The sequence below is a fragment of the Corythoichthys intestinalis genome, chromosome 10, assembly GCF_030265065.1.
Source record: "Corythoichthys intestinalis isolate RoL2023-P3 chromosome 10, ASM3026506v1, whole genome shotgun sequence".
Taxonomy (NCBI): Eukaryota; Metazoa; Chordata; class Actinopteri; order Syngnathiformes; family Syngnathidae; genus Corythoichthys; species Corythoichthys intestinalis.
The window spans coordinates 32,720,213-32,740,425 of NC_080404.1; the positions used below are offsets into that span (position 1 = coordinate 32,720,213).

General features: G+C 44.0%; 1 protein-coding gene across 4 annotated transcripts in view; it reads right to left on the reverse strand.

Annotated features, from left to right (window-relative positions):
* The window catches only part of ebf3b (EBF transcription factor 3b), a 120,830-nt gene that overhangs the window by 10,995 nt on the left and 89,622 nt on the right, over window positions 1-20,213 (reverse strand). For 2 of the 4 annotated variants that reach the window (XM_057848399.1, XM_057848401.1), the window contains exons 9-11: window positions 16,650-16,780; window positions 16,429-16,555; window positions 2,301-2,389 (exon numbers count right to left, since the gene is read on the reverse strand). In XM_057848399.1, the coding sequence (XP_057704382.1) occupies window positions 2,301-2,389; window positions 16,429-16,555; window positions 16,650-16,780 (347 nt within the window). Of the gene's footprint in view, window positions 1-2,300; window positions 2,390-16,428; window positions 16,556-16,649; window positions 16,784-20,213 lie in introns of all 4 variants that reach the window. The other 2 variants (XM_057848398.1, XM_057848400.1) reach the window with 1 other exon arrangement.

The following is a 20,213-nucleotide window of genomic DNA, read 5'->3' on the forward strand; positions in this document are numbered from 1 at the left end:
AAACAATATTGAGTTTCCACTTTTAATTTCATAATGAATCTAATTTGTTACAGAAGAGAGAAATTGAGTGTGATATAATGTGATATCCAGTCTATTTGTCCATTACTGCCAGAGGGCACAAAATGGTATTATAAATTGTCTTTTTTATATTATGAATAGAAAATTGTTTTATAACAAGATCTTAAAAAGGGGGGTGAATTCCAAAGTCTCTCTTCACTTAACGCAATGCCCGCAAACCAATCTCCTTTCTCATCACTTGACTGCTCACACTTATTACTTTCATATTCACCCTGGACTTTGCATTGAATTTTTATATCTGCACTCCTCCCACAGGGTCAGACTGTCATCTACGATGTTGTCTTAGAATTACGAGGTAAACTTCAATCAGAGGCAGCCCCCCCCACACCACCACCACACTCAACCTCCATGTTTTTTTTTTCTCTGTGTAGCAACAATATTAGCGTGCATCCCTCGCTATCCATGAGCACTCCCGTATTGGCTTTCTGTCTCCTTACAATTACCACGTGTCTTACTGGTCCCAGAGAGAAGGCTGGTGGAAATCAATAGCGCAGTAATATTATCAACTGGAGGGTGAAGTCATGGGAGGGCGGGCGAGGGGGGGTTGCTCAGGGCGCGGCGGCGAGTGGGCTGGGTGTCGATTTGCCTTTCTGCTAATGCACACCCTGCGTCCTCCAGCTTTATCTCCTTTTTATAGAGTTTTCCCCCACCTCACCTGCAGCCAGTAATGGCCGCTCTCTATATGCTGTTTCTGTTCTCATTCCAAACGTACATGCAAGCCCTGCCGCCGGCTCTTTTATTGAAAATGTGCTTTTGACCCCCAGCGCTGACCCTCGGATGGCAAGCTTAACAATGACGAATCACTTGGTGGGATCATTTACATGCCCCCTGAACCCCATATTTGGGTCCATTAGAGAGCAAATCAAATATTTATGTTGTTTATTGGAAGTGCAGGGTTTCATCTCACTCTGTGATTGTTTCATGCAAAGGCTGGGAGACCGCGCTATATTAAGTATACACGCGCCCAGGAAACTAATCTTGGGTCCGGTGTCAAGAGCTGTCTCACTGCCAACAACACTTTGTATTCATGGAAAGAAGTCTGCTTTCTCTGTAATAAAGCTGTGTTTAACAATGTGCCTGTCTTTTTGCAAAGACACTGTGACTTTATAGAATAGAAATAGTGCACCCGCATTGAACAGGAATGCCCGCCGAGTTAAAGAAAGTGGATATTAAAGGTGCTTTAGCTTATGGTCAGGGTTTACTAGCTAAAATTAGAGTCACATTTCATGTCAAGGTGTTGTGTCGCGTCTCCGCAGGGACCGGGTCTAATTGAAACACTTCATATAGCGACGATAGGGCTAGCTGTGATGCTCTACTTTTCCGCGTTGCCTCGGTCAAACATCTTTAGCGACCACGCGGTCTGGTCTTTATTAAATTGGCCGTCGGACGTTAATGATATTGCTGTGTTGCATGCTGGGATTTAATAGATAAGGTCTTCAAAGGTTCTACTGTGTTATTAAAACTCAAAGGTGGCCACCGCATTACTATGTGCTGAAGGCTTTTTGAATGGACTAATCAGTCATATTATTACGCTTGACACATCTGGAACGTCAGTCACCGAAATGGTTACCGGCATGGTAGCAATTAGTGACAGTGCAGATAGATTGTATCAGTAGGAAATGGTAGGAGCATAAGATTCAAAGATGGGTGGAAAAAAGTGGAGTTTTGCTTCATCGGGAGAATTATCTTCTGGTTCCTCTGCAGTGAAGTCAATATCACGACCGGTTTATGTGCCACACAAGAGCATCTCAGACTTGACGTGGCTTTCAATTGCTTCGCCCGGGTTCAAAAGAAAACAATAAGAAAGCCAAAGCATAATAACATGCAGTCTTTGTCTATTAGCGGCGGTAAGACGAGGCGGTTTACGGCACAGGGTTCTGTAAACAAAAGATTAAACCAAATCGAGCTGCAGAAAATGAAAGGAAAACATGAGCGGGGTAATGAGGGCGCAGACGTCGTTTCTGACCAGATTACCATCTCCACAGACTACTGGAGAGGAAAACGCCTGATTGAGCTATTTTACCGCACAGAGAGTTTACGCCTCTCTCCTCACTCTAAACCAATGCAATTACCACGCTGGCTAGTGGCTAAGCCACATATGTGAGGCAAAGCTGTTCCTTTTTAAAGCACTATGCTTTGGTGGTAATGTGGCTTTGTTTGTTTCTCACATTCACCGCACAGAGTTATCCTAACTCCACTTTTTCCAGCGATGGCGGACTGACCTTTGGTAACCTTTCAGGGTCGCCGGGGTGTCTGGGGATGACCTTCTGCAGCCTCTGGAAACCGTAGTCGATGGTGGGCTCGTTCAGGGCTGCACGAGAGGGGAGATGAGCGTTACAAACGTTCGTGTTTTGGCTTTTTTTACACTGCCAGGAAAAGAGTAATTGAGCAATCTGTTAGCGTTTACAGTACAAAAGTCATTTTAGAATGGCTAATTTCAACAAAACCTCAGGGGTGTCAAATCCTTTCATGAAAAAAGCGGCGACTCAGTGGGTGGCAATAGAAAATGACACAGTTACTTGTGACACTCGTGTCACAGAGTGTTATTCCATTAACAGCCGTGATGACCTACATCAGTTGCGGGATCCTTGCGAGGGGCCCTCCCCCTTTTTTATCTACTGTAGAATATTGACTACACCTAAACTACAGAGCGGGTCTCTTTTAATCTAACAGAGCTTTAATAATCTGTGAAAGGCTGTCCACACATTGATCTAGTGTAAGCCGCTGTCATCTCACACTTGGCCACCGACTGTACAGCAACAGAGCGCCCGTGAAATACGGCGGCGGATCCCACGGAGCCATCAATCTTTCCCAACCCTCAAATAGTAATCTGGAGCATGAGGCATATTGGGCGATGAATCAGGGGCACAAAGTAAATGAATCATAACCAAGACTTTGGTGAGAGCGGGGCCGCTTTATGTCTGACAGTCCTAATGGGTAATTGAAGGCTTCCTCACAGCGCCGCATGCTTCTAAACAATCATGTGTACACTCATAGGCAGGACCGGGTGAGAAGCGGAGGGAGGAAGGGAGGAGAGCAGTGCAAAGGGGGAAGGAACGACTTAATAGAGAACATCACTTCTCAATGTAGATATCATTTTCAGGAGAGTAACTCCACCGAGCGAGCCGCTTCATAAATCAATGGCTTTCTATGGAGACTAATAAGAAGTGCCTGCCTCTATTCATTGTTCAGCCTGTAATCTGGCCCATCACTCATTACTCAGCATGTAATTTCAGCATTAACACCGTACAGCTCGCTGAACTTGCTCGACACCACAGAAAATGTGCCAAACGTATGCACACATAAGACACAAAATCACACAGGAACATTTATTGCTCTTACTGCCACCCACATCTAAATACACAACACATACACTCACTGTACCTTTGTGCTCCGCTTGTCCACAGAAGCCCGGCTACAGTAATTGCCAGCTCTAGCGTGATCAAATGCAGCAATTATGTGTTCAGGCATGGCCGATGCAGGGTGCTAATCGATAGCAAGGTTCTGTCGTAGCCCGCAAGTACAGTAAAATGCGGCCTCATTTTCCCGCCTCACCTGAGTAACATACACTGCTGGAAATCTAATTTGGCAGGTCATCATGCGTCCTGAAAGCGACAAAAGGGCCCGCTTCACCAAGTGGACAAACGCCATCTTCCCCTTAATAAAGGATTGATCTGGCGTATTGATCGTACATGACAAGGCAGTGGCGAGGAATTTGCCCCCTTTCCTTTGTTATTTCCAACCCCATTCTTATCTATGCGCTCGTGCATGCACACTCACACGTGCACCTGTCCGGGAGTGTGCGAGCGAATGTGCATGCGCGGCCCCGCTAGACCCCGCCGCTCAGTGTGATGTAAATTGTGTATGTGTAAAAAGCACTCCATAATCAGGCCATCCATCATCAGAGGCTGTCAGTGGGCGCTCTCAGGGTGATACATCACGCTCTCCTGTCCTCTGCCTCAGCTGGGGCCTGCTCCAGCCGCCAGGCATGCTGGGAACACAGTTGGGAAGGCGCGCGCTACAGGACGAGACCTCGGCTAGGAGAGGTGCTCGGTGTGATGTGCCTTTGCCAATGATAATGATGCCCGGATAGCAATGGAAAGACATGCGATCTGTGCGATTGGAAGGATATGATATCCTGAAAGAATGCGTTGAGGCTTAAGTGCTCACATATGTGAATGAAACTATAAAGGCCCTCGACTCGCGCGCACGACAGAGCCAAAGTCGGGCGCGATGCCGGCGTGACGACACGCCACTCTCTCATCTATCATGGAGATGATCTTTGTAACAACCCCGGCGTAATGAAATTGGTGACACAGACCGCCATCTGCTATTGATTTCATGCAAATGCTTGTGACAGCTGATGGAGACTTGCATTAGCGCTAAACGGCGTTGTCAGTTGATGAGTTGACAGTTTTGTAGTCGCGGCATGTACACTGGCGCAGACAGACACAGACAATGTCAATAATCCTGTAAGAGCTGCTGATGATATATACTGAGCACTTTTATGCAGCCGGGGAAATAAATGCCGTACCTGCGCGTTCTTTGTGCTGCGCCACAGATTTTTGTCCTCGGTACAAAGATTTTCTTTCATCCTGATATCTTCAAAATGACTGTTGGCTTTACCTTTTAATGCCACACACATTGAAGGAATCCTCTTACTTAACTCATTCACTGCAAGGCCGGCCCAGGCCATTTGGGGGGCCCTAAGCAAAATAATGCAAAGGGGCCCATATTTTTGGCCCACCATTTCGTCACAGTGTACTGTGAAACCCATACATGCAATCCAACCCATATATCCATATTTTGTATATTAATCAGATTTTGTTGCACTGCATACTTCAAACTTCTCACCCCAAATGATTGTCAGTACTTACAGTAGATAGCGCCAAACCTTTTTCTAAAAGAGGAAAGAAAGATGTTAAGGAAGAACTTTTATTTTTTTAGGCTTGTAATCAAGTATCAAAACTCACAAAAGTCAAATAAAGCAAACTGTAGTAAACAAAATAGAATATGAATTAAACAATTGCCAGATTGGGGGCCCCCTAGTGGTCAGGGGCCCTAAGCAGCTGCATAGTCTACGTATAGGCTGGGCCGGCCCTGAATTTCACTGCCATTCACAAAGATAGATGTCTAATTCATTTAAACTGTGAAGACTTTTTGTGAATGATCGTGTTTCGACGACCATAGATCGCCAATCCATTTGCACGCAAAGTCCCAGTCCAAATGGATGGCTGACGTTAATGGTAACGAATTAGTTAATTATTGGAATTTTTGGTTTGTTTTCCATGAACCAATGGGTTACATCCAACATTATTTTAAGAAACATTTTGGAAAGTTAGGGATTTGGTCAAGGAAGACTTGTTGGTGTGGTCAAACAATATTCTTAAAAACTATAAAATTGGATTTTAAAAGTGATGGCCTTAATTAGCATACAAAAAAATTGCATTTAATCTTTAAAGGGCTTCACGGATAGAAAGACTTGTTGTTCTTAAAAGAAATATGTTGTTATGAGTTAAAATAATGTGATATTGAAACTCCTCTTGATATTTTCATTTTTGTACAATTTGTAAATTAGTTTAACTAGTAGATCGGCATTGTTGTTGAAGTCACAGGGCGGTGACATCACATGGTTACGCTGCAGGGCTCCAGCGACATAAATATGTCATCTGTTAAACCCTTTCATTTTGAACCCGAGAAGAACATTAATGAGCATGACAACACTGTCGATATTTCACAGAACGAGCAGCAAAAGCAAAATGTACAAGAAAGATGAGATGAGATGAGATGAGAATAGGAAAAAGAAAACGGTGTTCTGCCAAAATGTGCTACACCGGCAAAACGTCTTACAAGAGGCGAATTTAACACCCCAATACCACTTAACACTTTCAGCTTGTTTTGTTTAGATGCATACAGACTGAACATACTAAAGATGCCTTAAGAAAATACTTAAACTTAGCAATATCAAATAAGGGTGTTTTAAATATGCTCCGTGACTCATGTGGTCAACAGATCAACAATCTGCTTTAAAGCTACCACAAGAAAACACAATGCTTAAAAGTATGAGAGGGAAACACATGCAAAAAGTATTTTTAGAGCAATTAAAAGGTTACAAAAGACTCAATAAAAACACGAATAGTAAGTACTCGACGCTTTTAACCGTTGTGCGCATGTTTTGGAAGTCTCGCCGCGTAGAAGGAATTGGAGTAACCCCGTAGTGTTGGTCTAGTGCAGGGGTCCCCAAACTTTTTCCTGTGAGGGCCACATAACTTTTCCATTCTCTGATGAGGGGCCGGGGTCAGTTTGTAACAGAAAAAGTGTGACGATTGCAGGAGTGCCTAAATGTAAAAAATTGTTGTTTTTCAGAAAGCCACAATTAAATAACCCTTTCTGGATTCTTCACGGAACAAAAGTAAATAAAATAAAAATAATAATATAATATAATATAATAAATAATAATAACACTATTAATTGAATAGATAATAACCAAATAACCCTCTCTGGGTTGTTCACAGAAAAAAGCCAGGAAATTAATAACACTATTGAGAAAAAAAAAACAAAAAATTCAAAATGCTCTCTGGTATCGTTCAGTGGGCCGGACCAAATGTGGAGGGCCGTAGTTTGGGCACCCCTGGTGACAGTGACAAACTACGTCATCACCCCGAGCCTCCATTGCACGCATAAAACATGGTGCCCTCCGTAGGTCAAAATATGTACTAAATATAGATTTTTATATCAACGGCAATATTTCATGTATTTCTAATAACATATTTTTGTAAAAGTTGCAATTGTGGCTTATTAGAGCCTATAAGTCTTTAAGTCTGGGGTTCCCTTTAAATCCGCTCCTCCAAGATCTTAAAAATGCCACATGGTAGTCCAGCTGCATTACAGAAAATAATTAAAACCAATATAGCAGTACCTCTACATACGAATTTAGTACATTCCAGGACCTGGTTTGTAAGTCGAAATGGTCGCATGTCGTTGTTGAGCGGGATTTTCCCTTAAGAATACATTGTAATTCGATTAATTCGTTCCACAGCCCAAAAACCTACGCTAAATCCTTAATAAATACTGCTGGTACAGTTACAAATAGCAATTACACATGCCAAAAAAAGTCAATTTTAAATGCAGATCGTAATAATAATAATATAATAATGTAACGAATTGGGTTCTAATGTGACGGTTGTGTTTTGCATGCTGTTCCTGAACCGTTTTTATTGTCATCTTAACTGGCGAACGGAGGTCGTAGCACACCGGTCCTATTGTTTAGCCAGTTCACTGGCACGCACACCACGATCATATTTTTGTATCATTTCCTTCTTAATTTCAACGGTGAGCGTCACCTTTTTCCACCACCTGCACTAAACTTCTTGGGACCCACTTGATTTTTCTCACAAGAAAATCCGCCGTGTGTCCGTCTTGCGAGAAAACAATGAAACTGCGAGGCATTCATAAATCGTCGTATTTCGAGCATGAGTCAAGTTTTATGTCGGATATCGAAAGGATCGGATGTCGGGGTACCACTGTATTTCACTTTTATATGTCTATCTGGTGGATTTCATGTTGCTTTAATGTTACTTCAGCATGCGCCGGTATGAGATTCTGACGGTATGATAACCTTAAGCCAAAATATCACGGTATCACGGTATTGCAATTACAGCTCCAAAATGTGTTACTTTGAGATATCTGGGTAAAAAAAAAAAAACCTTTATCCCATTTAACATGATTTTTATTTTTCAAAACATTCGCAAATTGGAACATAAATATAATATTAAGTTAAAAAAATATTAATTAATTAATTAATTAAAAAAAATAATAAACTGAAACATTCTAAATAAAATTAAAATAAATTATGTCCTTTAGGTGAGCCTGAACCTACAGCCACAGCTCAACATTATTACAATCAGAACAAAAATAATTGAATTATTGTCCGTAAAAAGCACGTGTGTATCATTGTATCATGTTTACGTTATACACACACTCTTTCTCAACACAGACAGTTGCCAGAGAGAGAAAAAAACACATTTTACCACCGCTAGACACACTAAACACGCTGGAGTTAACTCTCGTAGCTCATGGGAAACGTTCATAACAGTGCTTACTAACTTCTAATTTTGTATAAATGCGAAATCATATTGGAGGTATTGCCTCCTTGGCAGCCACCCTATGCAAACATGTTTTACTTGTCAGTTTTGGTTGTCCCTCCTCCTCTAAGCCGCGGCGATCTGTAACCTTTCTGTTGCCGAAGTATTCCCATACCAGCGATTTCGTTTTCTTTGCTGGGGGAAAAAAGTTCAGGAGTTTCACCTCCTCCAGCCATCGTGTGGCACAGCTGACTCACTGACACTGAGCAACAACCAGTGGGGGAGGGTTGCAGCTGCAAGCGAGGGATTTTTCCCTGCATTTTTGGGACGTAAAAAATACTAATACCATAGGGACGTTATGGCGGAAAATTTTTGCGGTTTTGAAACCGTAATATTTTCATTATACCGTATACCTTGAAACTGGTAATCGGCACATGCCTGGCTACCTGAAAGTTAAATATTATAAATATACAAGTATATTAATTGTTTAGAGCCTGTGACATCAACTCCAAGTGGTCAGACTGAGAGCTCTTGAATTTGATCGAATTGATAAACAAAAAAAAAAACTCTAAATTTGATTTTCTTAAACCAGTAAACCATTTTCTTCCTTAATTTTTCAGTAACTAATTCTTTTACCTCAAAAGTTAGAAATGTTATGGTATCTATGACTAAATTTAGTTTGGCCTTGGTAGAGGTCTGCGTTCCACTAAGTGCCATTGAAGTGCTATAAAAGCAAATTTATTGTCATTATTTAACCATATGATGACCAAATTACTAATGACCAATATGTGTTTTCATTAAATGGTCGGAGGAGAAGGGGGGCGTATGCCTCACACTGTCCTGCCCCTCCTTTCTATGAGAGCTTTCAATCGCTCCATGGAAACATGAAACCCACCACAGACATCCCATAAATCCTTCCCTGGGTGGGGAGTCTAGCCAAGGGGAGGGGAGGCTGAAGAGGGCAGGGGATAGAGGGGAGCTATGATACGGGTGGTGGCGGTGGTGGATTGTTTAGAGGGGGGAGGAAGGGTGTTTTGCTGGCACGTTCCAGTCACGCCCGCTTCCCGGCCCGCGGCCAATCAATACCACTTTCCTGTTTTAGAGGTGGGTAATTATGAGGTGGAGAGATTGTGTGACCTCTCACCCCTGCTGCATTACTCGGCTGATATTAAGATAAATTGCCTGATTTTGGGTAAACATATGCTGCAATTCAAACTGTCAGCACTGGTTTGCTCAGGGATAATTTGTATTGATCTCCTGGCTTCTTCCCCATTTTGCTTACTGACCTCATGGATAATTAGAGAAAAAGAGACACGGGGAGGTAAGGCAAGACTTGCATTTGAATACTTTGTAGAGCAGATGAAGAGCACAGTCAAGCTAGCGAGATGGGTGGGGGGGCGAGATTATGGACTAATAGAATTTTCATTTTGTAGCTCATCTTCTGTTCAAATTTGGCCAGGTTACACGGTCTGTTTCATTACGTCGCTCGTGTTATCTCCCTGCTAGACCTACAGATAAGAGATTTGATTGTTTAACAAAGCTTTTTTCCACAGTTTAATATCCGTGATTATTAGATTAGAACACGTCTGTCAAATTCAGCCAATTATTAAAAAAAAAAAAGTCTCATTCCCCATGATTTTGTCTTCGAGGAATGCTGTTTTGTTTAGTTTTCTGACCTTCTCGTTCTTTTGCGAGCACATGATCAAGTTTCAGAATATGAAGAAATGGAATGCATGACTCTGTGTGCAGCTGCGACCGTATCAGTTCCAATTTTCTATGTTGCGCACGCGTACAAGCAGCCAGTGGCCGGGCTCCAATGGAATTCCTCAGACAGGAATGTGCACTTCCCGATCTTGTTTTGATCGGACGCCTTAATTGGCTCGCTGAACATTTCCTCCAGAAAGCTGCTTTAGTCTCTACTAAAAATGGAGTCTGTGCTGACACTCTCCAGCCGACATTGGCAGAGCAAAGTGCTTACATGGCGATACGCCGCCATGTGCCCTCGCTCCATATGGAGTTGAATTGAGCACATGTTTCGAGTGACTGTATCAGGACATAAACATAGGGAAATGTTTGAGCAAAGCAGTAAATTTCAGGGAAATTGTTCCTTGTTAAGTCTATGAGCCTGAATGGAAGCTTGCACCGCGTCCTAGCATTCCTGCCAGCCATTACGGCTTATTACGATAACTCTATCTTTCCAGGAGATAAAAACCTAGCCTTGTTGCCATTTGCCAGCTATTACTTTCGCTAATTATACTTAACTGCTTCGAGCTTATCTCCACTCCTCCTACACCATTGAGCAGTTCTTTTTTTTCTTTCCCCTTAACACAAATTAGAGGTGGAGTGGGAGTTGGAAAGAGGGAGACAGATAAACAGCACAGGCAGAAGTTCATTCAAGTGTTATTGCATTTGTGACTTGTCAAACAGTGCGAGTGAAGCCTCGGAGGCACCTGCACATCTGTTAGGAGGATGTGGCTCAGGAACAGCGTCAGCAAACATACAGTAAAGATCTCATCTTGTCGGGCTCCGCTGGAGTTGCCGGAGACATCCACATAACGAGTGAAAAGGTTTTCACTCTGCGTTACTGGCGAGGGATTGCAGTCGGATGTTGGACATAAAAAGATATCCAGATGCCATGCTTTTGGACTCCACAGTAGGAAACAGCACTGAGAGAGTAAAACACGCATGCAGATGAAAACACCGTTTCAAACCAAGCCAAATTGGAATTCTTCACTGCACACCCACGCAAAGCAAACCTCATCTGCTTTGACACTGACCATATCATCTCCATCCACTGGAGCCAGTTATCATTGAGTGATTCCACCTCCAGCAGCCTCAAGATGAACAGGAAATTAAAATTTCAAAGATCTGCAGTTAAGATAAATCAATGGAGAGAGATCAATGTTCATTGAAATTTCATGAACTTTGAGCCGATACAGATGGAAATACCAAGACAGTTACACTCTGCTGCAGATATTGCGCCTGCAAATGATAAAATGTAATTAACACGGTTAAAAGGGAGCAATGATACAGATTGCACATCCATTATTTCACACTGCCGTCATTTCTCTTGTTTTATTAGAAAGGGCCAAAGACACCTGTTCAATCCTCTTGAATGACATCTCAAGTATGCGTGCCACCTCTCTGAGGACATCAGCGGACTTTCGCGCATTACCGTCCAACAGAAATAAAACTGGTTCCCTTCACAGCTGATTGCAAGCGCAAATTAATATTGTAAAATGAAGATCAATACATGGACGGGGCACGGATCGATGACGGCTAAATTACGACCGCGTTTTCCCCCTCATTCAAGATGAGTTGTGTTTTCCTCCCAAAGTCAATACCACGCTGCCTCCCTCATTCATTTCTCAATAAACTTGCCGATGAATTTCAATCAAAATGCGGCAATGTAGGAGAGGAGGAAGGGAGGGAAGTGGAGTTCTTTTAAAGCCCGCTGGGTGTGGATGGCTCCAAAAATGGGGCAAGAGGAGGAGGAAAAAATGGGGAAAGATCCTCATCTATCAAGAGCCCCCCTCCCTGCCTCCTGTCTGTCTTTCCAGTGGCAGGCAACTGATGCTGTGACTTACTAAAGACAATCCATTCTCTTAGCCATTACAAAACACACCTCCAACGACACTAGGGGGCAAAAAGTGTGTCCAATTAAAATTAAATCAATGAGTACCATCTTTTAGTGTGGAAGAAAACATACAGCCATGCTTTCATTTTCCTCCCACAATGCATTTCGCACAGAGATGTATTAAAAAGGTGGGGGATACATGGCCAAGTACTTATTTCAATCAATTTCCTGGAGTCGGATTTCACAGGTCACTTGCTGATAACACGCAGTGGAATAATGCCCACAGTGTGCTTCTCAAAGCCTACCTGACAAGCTGCCTGACAGTGGGGGAGTGCGGCCACGTGTCACGTCAGCCCCCTAATTGGACACAAGGACCTTCCTCTGTGGGACCTTGTCGCACTCCACGCAAGCTCACAAGGCCTTCAAACGACGCCCGTCTAGCTTGGCAGTCAGAGTCCGCTCTGCTCCCGCCGAGACGGTGCTAAATACCCCGCTTGTAATGAGACAGGCAGGTATGGCTATTGGATAACACGGCTTGACACATGCTACTAGGCTTGTGCCAACTGGTTACAACCCACTTGGCTGTGGCGATGACTTTTTATAAATGCCTGTTCAGTCCACTCTCATGGCAGCAGTTCATCGCCCCCAGGCAACTTCTATGTATAATAATAATAATATTGTAAATGCGATTATGCATTCTCCCCCAAACCCACACCCCCGGTGCATCTGTTTACATGCCTTCTCGAATGCCTTTGATTGAGGCATATCTTTGCAGTAGGCCTCACCCCGTAGTTGGGCGACGTCTGATGGTGTTCCGAACCCAACCCTTCCAAGACAGGAAATGAAACGGAAACTCCACATCTGATCAGCTGCTGAATCTGGGACTTCAAAGTGTCGGGAGGGTGGAGAGGAGACCTAAGGATAGGCCTGATTTACAGAACAGCACAGAGCTACATCAGATAAAAAGTCAAGGAGTTATTCCAAGACCACATAAAGTTTTGAGTGGAGCAAGATTAATTTGAGTTTTGCTAAAACGTTAGCACAAGAACAAGCCTTGACTACTTTCAGTTCAATACTACCAATTAGACATGTCTACAACATTTTTAAAACATTAACTTAAAAAAGAAAAAATAGAGACCTCATCCTTAACATTTGCACTCGCCCCATCTTGCTTTTCCATTCTTTATTGGAGTGACATTTGCTGATCCCCACCTCTATTGAATGAAGCACACATGACCCCTTTGTCCTTATGTTGATGAATGACTGCCTCATACCCATTTTGTCAGATTTTGGTGCAGTGGAGTCGATAGCGTCACCTTGACAAGTAAAGTTTGTGATCCATCAGCCCTCAAGGCTGTCTGGACACAACTAAGGCCTGGCAAGAGCAGATCGCGGCATGGGGCATCTGCTCTATCCAAAATCCTTCAACCAGCGCGCCGCCAGCCTGTGAGGTCGAACGAATCGCGCCTCTTATTACTGCTGCTTTACAGTGAGAAGGGGCGGGCAAGGGAGAGAGAAAAAACACTTGACTTGTACTAATAGCCGAGAAGCCATGCTGGTCACCAAAGGTCTGAAGACGAAGCACCCTGTCAGTGCCCAGCTTGGGAAATTAGCAAATAATGTTCCCTTCCCCCTGACAAATGTGTGACAGCTCGCCTTCGCCAATCATCCTCTCGTAACGTTATGATGCATGTTCTGGATCCCCACTGGAGGATGCAGGCGAAGTTTACTGACCCTCAATTTACCCATGACAAATGGGGTCCTGGTAAATGTGCGTTTTCTAGGGCGCGGAAGGGGTTCATTTTAAGCAATCCTGGTTATGTGGATGTCATTGATTAGGATAAATAGAGGCTGAGTGTGTTAGGACCGCTTGCGGAACCATATTACCGTGGGCCTGCATTGTCACCCCTGGAGGGGCGCTTTTGTAGAAACTTGGCCACAACAGAAAAGCAAAAGCTTTGATGCAATTAGGAGATGAAATTGGATGAATTCTACATTCCAGTTTTTATTTATGATTTACTCTTCGATACAGTGCAGTAACTGCACCGTAAATAAGGTGACAATGCTGCAAATGAGGTTGAAAATGTTGTTTTAAAAAACAAAAGGGGGTGGGGGGCACTCCTGATCACACCAGGCTGCTTTCTTTGCAGTGCTTGATAGAGAATAATAAAGTATTGACTCGAGGTGCTGCTCGGACTTTCTCCTTTTGATTTTCTCCAACCTTGCTGACAGTCAGTTCTACCGGTCCTGTCCTGACCAATGGATAACCAATACATGGATTAGACAGAGGACAAGCTCGCAATTTCCGAAGGGACAACACTTTGTTGAAAGGTAAAAGGGATAGACTGTAAATTAGCCCACACAACTTAACACAAAACATAAGGGGAGATATGCGCTCCTTTAGGATGTTGGAAACTGCGACCTACTGAACTTTTATGCTTTTTGTCTGTTTGTCTCGTTAGCGTTAAAAACGTCCAAGAGGAAATGCCAGCAGGAACATTTGACACTGCGGGGTGCTCTCTTTCGGCGAATGGATTGTGAGTTTTGGAAGTGGTTTCAGGGTAATAACCTGAGTGAGGATGTGCCCCTCTGCTATTTGAGTTGACTCTGGGTAATTTGTGGTAATTTCTTTGAATTGGGTGACTTACATTTCCACAATTAGGGAGACGGTGCAAGAAGAGCAAACTTGGAAAAGAAAGTATGTAATAGGCAGTGTGCTAAAGCCACAGCTGGGGCCATAAGCCATTGATGTACCTTGATTATGTCCATCACAGACCATATCATTTTCTAATGTAACTAGTTTTTTATTGACTTTGAACATCACTGAAGACAAGCAGCCTCAGATATTTGCAAAGAGCCCATTTGCAGTTCTAATGCCCAACAATTAGTGGAATTGGGTGAAAAAGCAACCAGTCATTCACAAGTGTCAATCCTCATGAGCCACACAGCGACTGGAGGAACAGAGGAGCTGGACCTGTTCATTGGTGACTTTCTCTTTTAATTCACTAATCAATTGTACCACCGTTGCCTCCAGGGGCAATTGTATCCTTATACTAACTGGAAGTGAGTAAGTACTGAGGGAAGATGGAGTAAGAATAGGGTGTAGAAGAGAAGAAAATCAACAAAGATAGAGAAAGGGGGACACGTTTCCTGGCTAAAACCTGATGGTAATCATCCCAATCCGCTTAGCCTCTGTGACTAATGGGGTCTGTTCTTTAGGGACCTGCCACTTTCACCGGGGCGCTATAGAAGCCATTAATGTCTTAACTTATACACCTTCTCAAGGCTGCGCGGTAACACATGTACACACACACATCCCTCTCGTGCACTCCCAGGCAAACAGGCACACATGCACTATCACGGGCACACTGCACTCCTGTTTCATTATCCCGGTGCCTTGTTGGCCTTTGCTCCGCTCCTGCTAGGGAGGTTAAATGCAAGAGAGCTGGGCCAGACTGCACGGTTGGAGGAGAAGGGGACGCTTGGCTGAAGCAGGCGAGGGGCTGAAGGGGGGGGTCTGGGGAGCAAGTAGAGGGAGAGAAGGGTCTTGATTAGAAACAGCTGCCTCAGTATGGAGGGATCTGGATGAGGGGGTGGCGGCCCCCACTTTGCAATTCTGCTGCGCTCAAGGCCAGAGCTGCGCTTGAGGCCTGGGGGTGATGGTGGCGGTCGTGAAGGGGGTTCGAGTGAGAGTGCTTTGACGCACCCCTGTTTCATTCTGTCCATCAGACCTTCAACAGACAGCGGCTTCCAGGTCAGACAGGCTCTGACCCCAGCAACCTCTGTCTCCTCAGCAATGATGACAGATAAGACCACCACTTCCTTCTGTTAGCCAAGATAATCACATCCCTTCACTTTTTAGTGTGACATGCTCACATGAGGCACACACCTCTCTCTTCTTTTTACATATTACTTTCACACCACACAGAGGTATTGCTGTACTCTACAAGAAAATTATAAAGACACATTTTATGCATATGCCTCAAGTTTTTTCATTGAAGTTCTCTAAAAATTCCAAACAGAACTAAGAAAAATAAAAAGATTTTTTTTTCTTTCGCCTGTTCCCCACACCTCCACAAGTTTGATGCAACTCCAGTGAGTACTTCATCCAAAAATCCCGCTTACATACAAGTGGCACTGACAGCATAAACCTCCTTGGCAGGAGTAACTAGATAGGCACTCAATAAAGTGCAACGAATCCTTGGATCCGCACCTTTATCCTCATCTGCACCTAAATTTAATGGCAGCTTATTTGGCCCATTCCCCAGCCGTCCACAAGGTTTTATGGTAGCTTTAGTGTAATCCTCCTAACTAAGTAACAGCAAAAACATAACCTCCCTCCGCCCCCGCTTCCTTTTGCAAAATCGGCACAATTAGCAAGCCGAAAGCTCTATCTGTCTCATATCAATCCAGATAAAGACAATTGGCAGAATGAGTCATCCTGACAGCTTGAGTTTAACAGAGCTCGGCAGCGACCTTGTACAACAGAAGGTCAGAGAGGGATCGGGTTGCACCACTCGAAGCCCCTCCATCAAACAGCCTTTTTACTTTAAAACAGTGCAGATCTTGCACATTTTACATTCAGCCAGGCAAGACCTTGGTTAGTTCATTACTACCGGGCTGAATGTTTTCCATACTACAGCGAGGGCAAGACAAGATGACGAGAAATGAAAAGAGATTTTGACTCACCAGTGTACACAAATCTCCCAGGGGCACCTTTGCAGAACTGCTTGGACTTGTAGGACAGCGTGACTTCCACCACGCCGGGGATGTGTCGAGGTGGAGTCTGGACGCGGATAGCGTGGGGAGTTATCAGCTGTATTAGAGAGAAGAAATAATGAGCCCTACGCAATGACTTGGAGGGAAAGTTCCCCCCTTTACCCTCATGTAGACGTTCCGCCACATTGTACCTCACTCCATACGAGCATAGTGCCGAACACCACTTGTAGGCCGTCAAAGAAGTTGTCCCCTATGATGATGACGGTGGCTCCTCCAGTGGTCCATCCCTCGCTGGGGCTGATAGCCTTGATGCATGGGGTGGCTGCTTATCCAAGACAAAGAGAAGAGCAAATTCAGCACCTGGGTTTTGACGTTTCTCGTCCGTTCCACACAGACACGCTACTGTATCACCTCCACGTCCGAGCCCTCACAAAGACATATCATGGAGATTGCCCCCCGGTGAGGAGTGGGGGGAGGGAAGAATGATGGATTTGTCCTTTAAGGCACGAGAATCAAAATCATTTATCAGCGCGCTGGAGTGGTGTAGTTAAGCAGACCCTTCAAATGGTTCACTTCACAAAGGCTAAACGCCGGGCTCGCCAGGAAAATGATTTGATGTTGCAAATGATGTGTCAGGGCAAATGTAGCCATCGGAATTGATTAGGCGTGCGCCGGCGTGTACAGCAAGATTTCAAAGTTGGAAGCCCGTCGTAAATTAGTCAAGAATAGAGGCTGTTAAAGTGGAAATGACAAGCTCAAGCTTAGCTGCTTCACGTTGTTTCATTACCTTTTGTTCTGCATATGCAGTACAGTGCGGGCGCAGTCGAAGTAGTTTCAGTTTTCATAACGTCGAACGCGCTCATGAATTATTCACGCCGAGGCTTTTTTCCCCCTCCCACCCTTTGTTTTTGTGATCGATTCAATCCATTTCATATTGTTTATTATTACAATGCTTTTCATCTGGCGTGACTTCTGCGACACAACTCCGCCATACATCAACAGTCTGAGTTGTTATTATAATCTAATTTGAGTGATCTGGCGCCTCACATCCACTGTCATTTGATGCATTACCTTAATATGGCGCTCGGCACAACACCGTGTTTACCACAGAAATAGCGTGACAGCTATCCATAAAGCAGCCACATCAAATTTAATCTATTTCCATCAATATCTTTGAATATACAATGAATTGTGCATATGTTTCCTCACTATTCCGGCTGGGTTCTTTTTCTTCCTGGGCTCCTAAACCTCTATTATCCTTTCCATCCAGTGAGTAAATCACAGTAGGCCCCTTGTTGTATGGATCACCTCCGACAAGACATCTCCTTTTGTTTGCCTTGCTGTTGGGCCTGTTCGGGTCATGTTTGCCGTCTCTCCCGGCCCATAAAGTGCACGCACACACATGGGTTCTACAGGGAATCTGACTTTAACAGGCGCTGTTGACTTCATGCTAATCACCTCGTACAGATTTTCATTTGTGAGGCCTGGAGGACTGACATTTGCTTTCCTTAATTGCGAAGCGCGGCTTCTGAAAGAGGACCGAGCCTCTGCGGGCACGCCGGGCCCCCCTCTGAGGGCCTGACCTTCATCAGTGCGGACGATTACAGCAAATAATTCACCCTTCAAAATTACTGTAAACAAATTGACTTTGGGGATGAGAGCAAGTGCGAGAAGTGGGGGGCGTGTAGGAAGCGGAGGGGGGGGGGGACCTGATGGTGACTGTGACTGTTCAGGGGCAGCTGCAGCCTGAAGCCGACCACGGTCGCGCGCAAACACACGCACGCACACGCAAACACACCTACACCGCCACCCACGCACAGACCGAGCGACCCAAGGAGAGACAGTGACCGGGGCCCTAAGCCGTCCACCCTTCTGCCCACAAATTTGCATATGTCTCAATGCGCAGACAGAGCGGGGAGCATGTGCTGAATGGGGACCGTGGCAAAGTGGATTACACAGTCAGCGCCGGCGATCTGATGACAGACATGCACAATAACCCCACCGCCCCACCCTACCCTAGCAGACGATAAGCATCATGAAGAGTGGCCCGAGTGGAAACTTTGGGTTACAGCACAGGAAATGAACTACTACTTTCGCTCTCCAAATGTGTTATAAATCCAAGTCTCAACTTCAAACTACCCCACCCGGACCTCCGGGTCTGCCGTATGAGGACGTCAAAACTGATCCGAGATCTGAGCCTGGGAGGTCGCGCCTCCGGTATTGTGACACTCAAACAGGTCTGATGTAGCCCCGTGAAGCCGTCCTTTGTTCTGCCTGCTGAAATGTGTTGTAATTGTGCTGTGGGATGTCCAGATGGTCGGTTGATAGTGCAGCTGATGGGATTATACCTTTTACCTCTCCCTGGGCCATCTGTTCCCTTTGACTCTCTCATTCTCGCTCTCTACAACCCTCTGCCTCTCAACCTCTCTCTCCCTCTCCTCCTCTCATTTCTCTCCATCTTTCCTCCCTCTCTTTCTTCCTCTTAGGCCCAGCAGTCTGGATTCACTTGTCTTTATTGCATAAACCCTAACAGCATTACAGCCACTTGGCATGCAAATGAGGCAGGCGCTGCAGGCTCTATGCTGAGTCTCCTATATTGTCTGGGGCTCTATAATAGTGAGCTAAGGAACGTGCGTACGTTTGTGTGTGTGTGCTCACGAAATATTATTTGTTAGCGTGTTTATGCATCTTTAAGCCTGAATCTATACATGTTTGAGTGGCAGGCAACCGCAAAGCGCATTTGTGTCTGAATGCATAATGTGCTTGTTGTGTGACAGTGTGCACACAAGTGGGAAAAAATGCCTAGAATGGCACCCAGCAGCGCTCAGGACCTCCGCCAAGGCCCGACGGTCCTTATTTGGATCAACACCAAATTGTTCATAGATATCCACCTCCTCCATAGGGCTGGGTTTTGTCAGCGAGATTAATTATTGGCATTATTGTACCCCACTAGGGGCTTGCTATGGATTCTTTGGCGTAGATCGTAATATTGTTTGGGATCGAATTCAAATTTTGTCACAGTAACAAAACATGCTCCAAAAAAACTATTTCATGCTCAATGTTGATGTCATTTTTTTCTTATTCATTTAATACCATTCATAAGACAAATCATAATTCAGACTCGGATGGTTATAATTTACATATTTAGAGACGTGAGAGACTCGCAGTATGATGCAATGCACTCAGAAACAACAATGAACATATTAATCGAGTACAAATTAGTGTAGCAATTAAAACTTTTGTTGAAAAAAAGTAATACAGCAATAGCAATTCATTAAATTATGGTGGTGTACCTAATGAACATGAACTGTTGCTGATATTACCATAACAACCTGAGTATCATTAACAATTTTCAGATGCCTTGTGTCAAGAATATCTGTTTTTCTGATGCACTGCAGGAAAATGTTTAACCCGTTTCTAGTTTTTTTTTTTTTTTTTAATTCCTAATATTGGGCAAAAAAAACTATGGTAGCAAGACAAATAGTTTATAATTATATTTTCCATGTGTTTTTTTTTTTTTTTTTTTCAACCAACATTGCTTAATGTTTTACATCAGTGGCTTCCATTTTTTTCTGTCTGTTGTTAGTGATAAACCTTTAGTGGTAGCAAAAAATATTGAGGAAAACAGGGTGAGCTAGTATTTTTAAACGGAATTGCATAGGCTCTTTTTTTTACCACCAATAATCATTAGTTATAATGAAAATAAATACGTGAGTTGGACAGTGCTAAAAACATAGCCTCAATGTCACATGGAC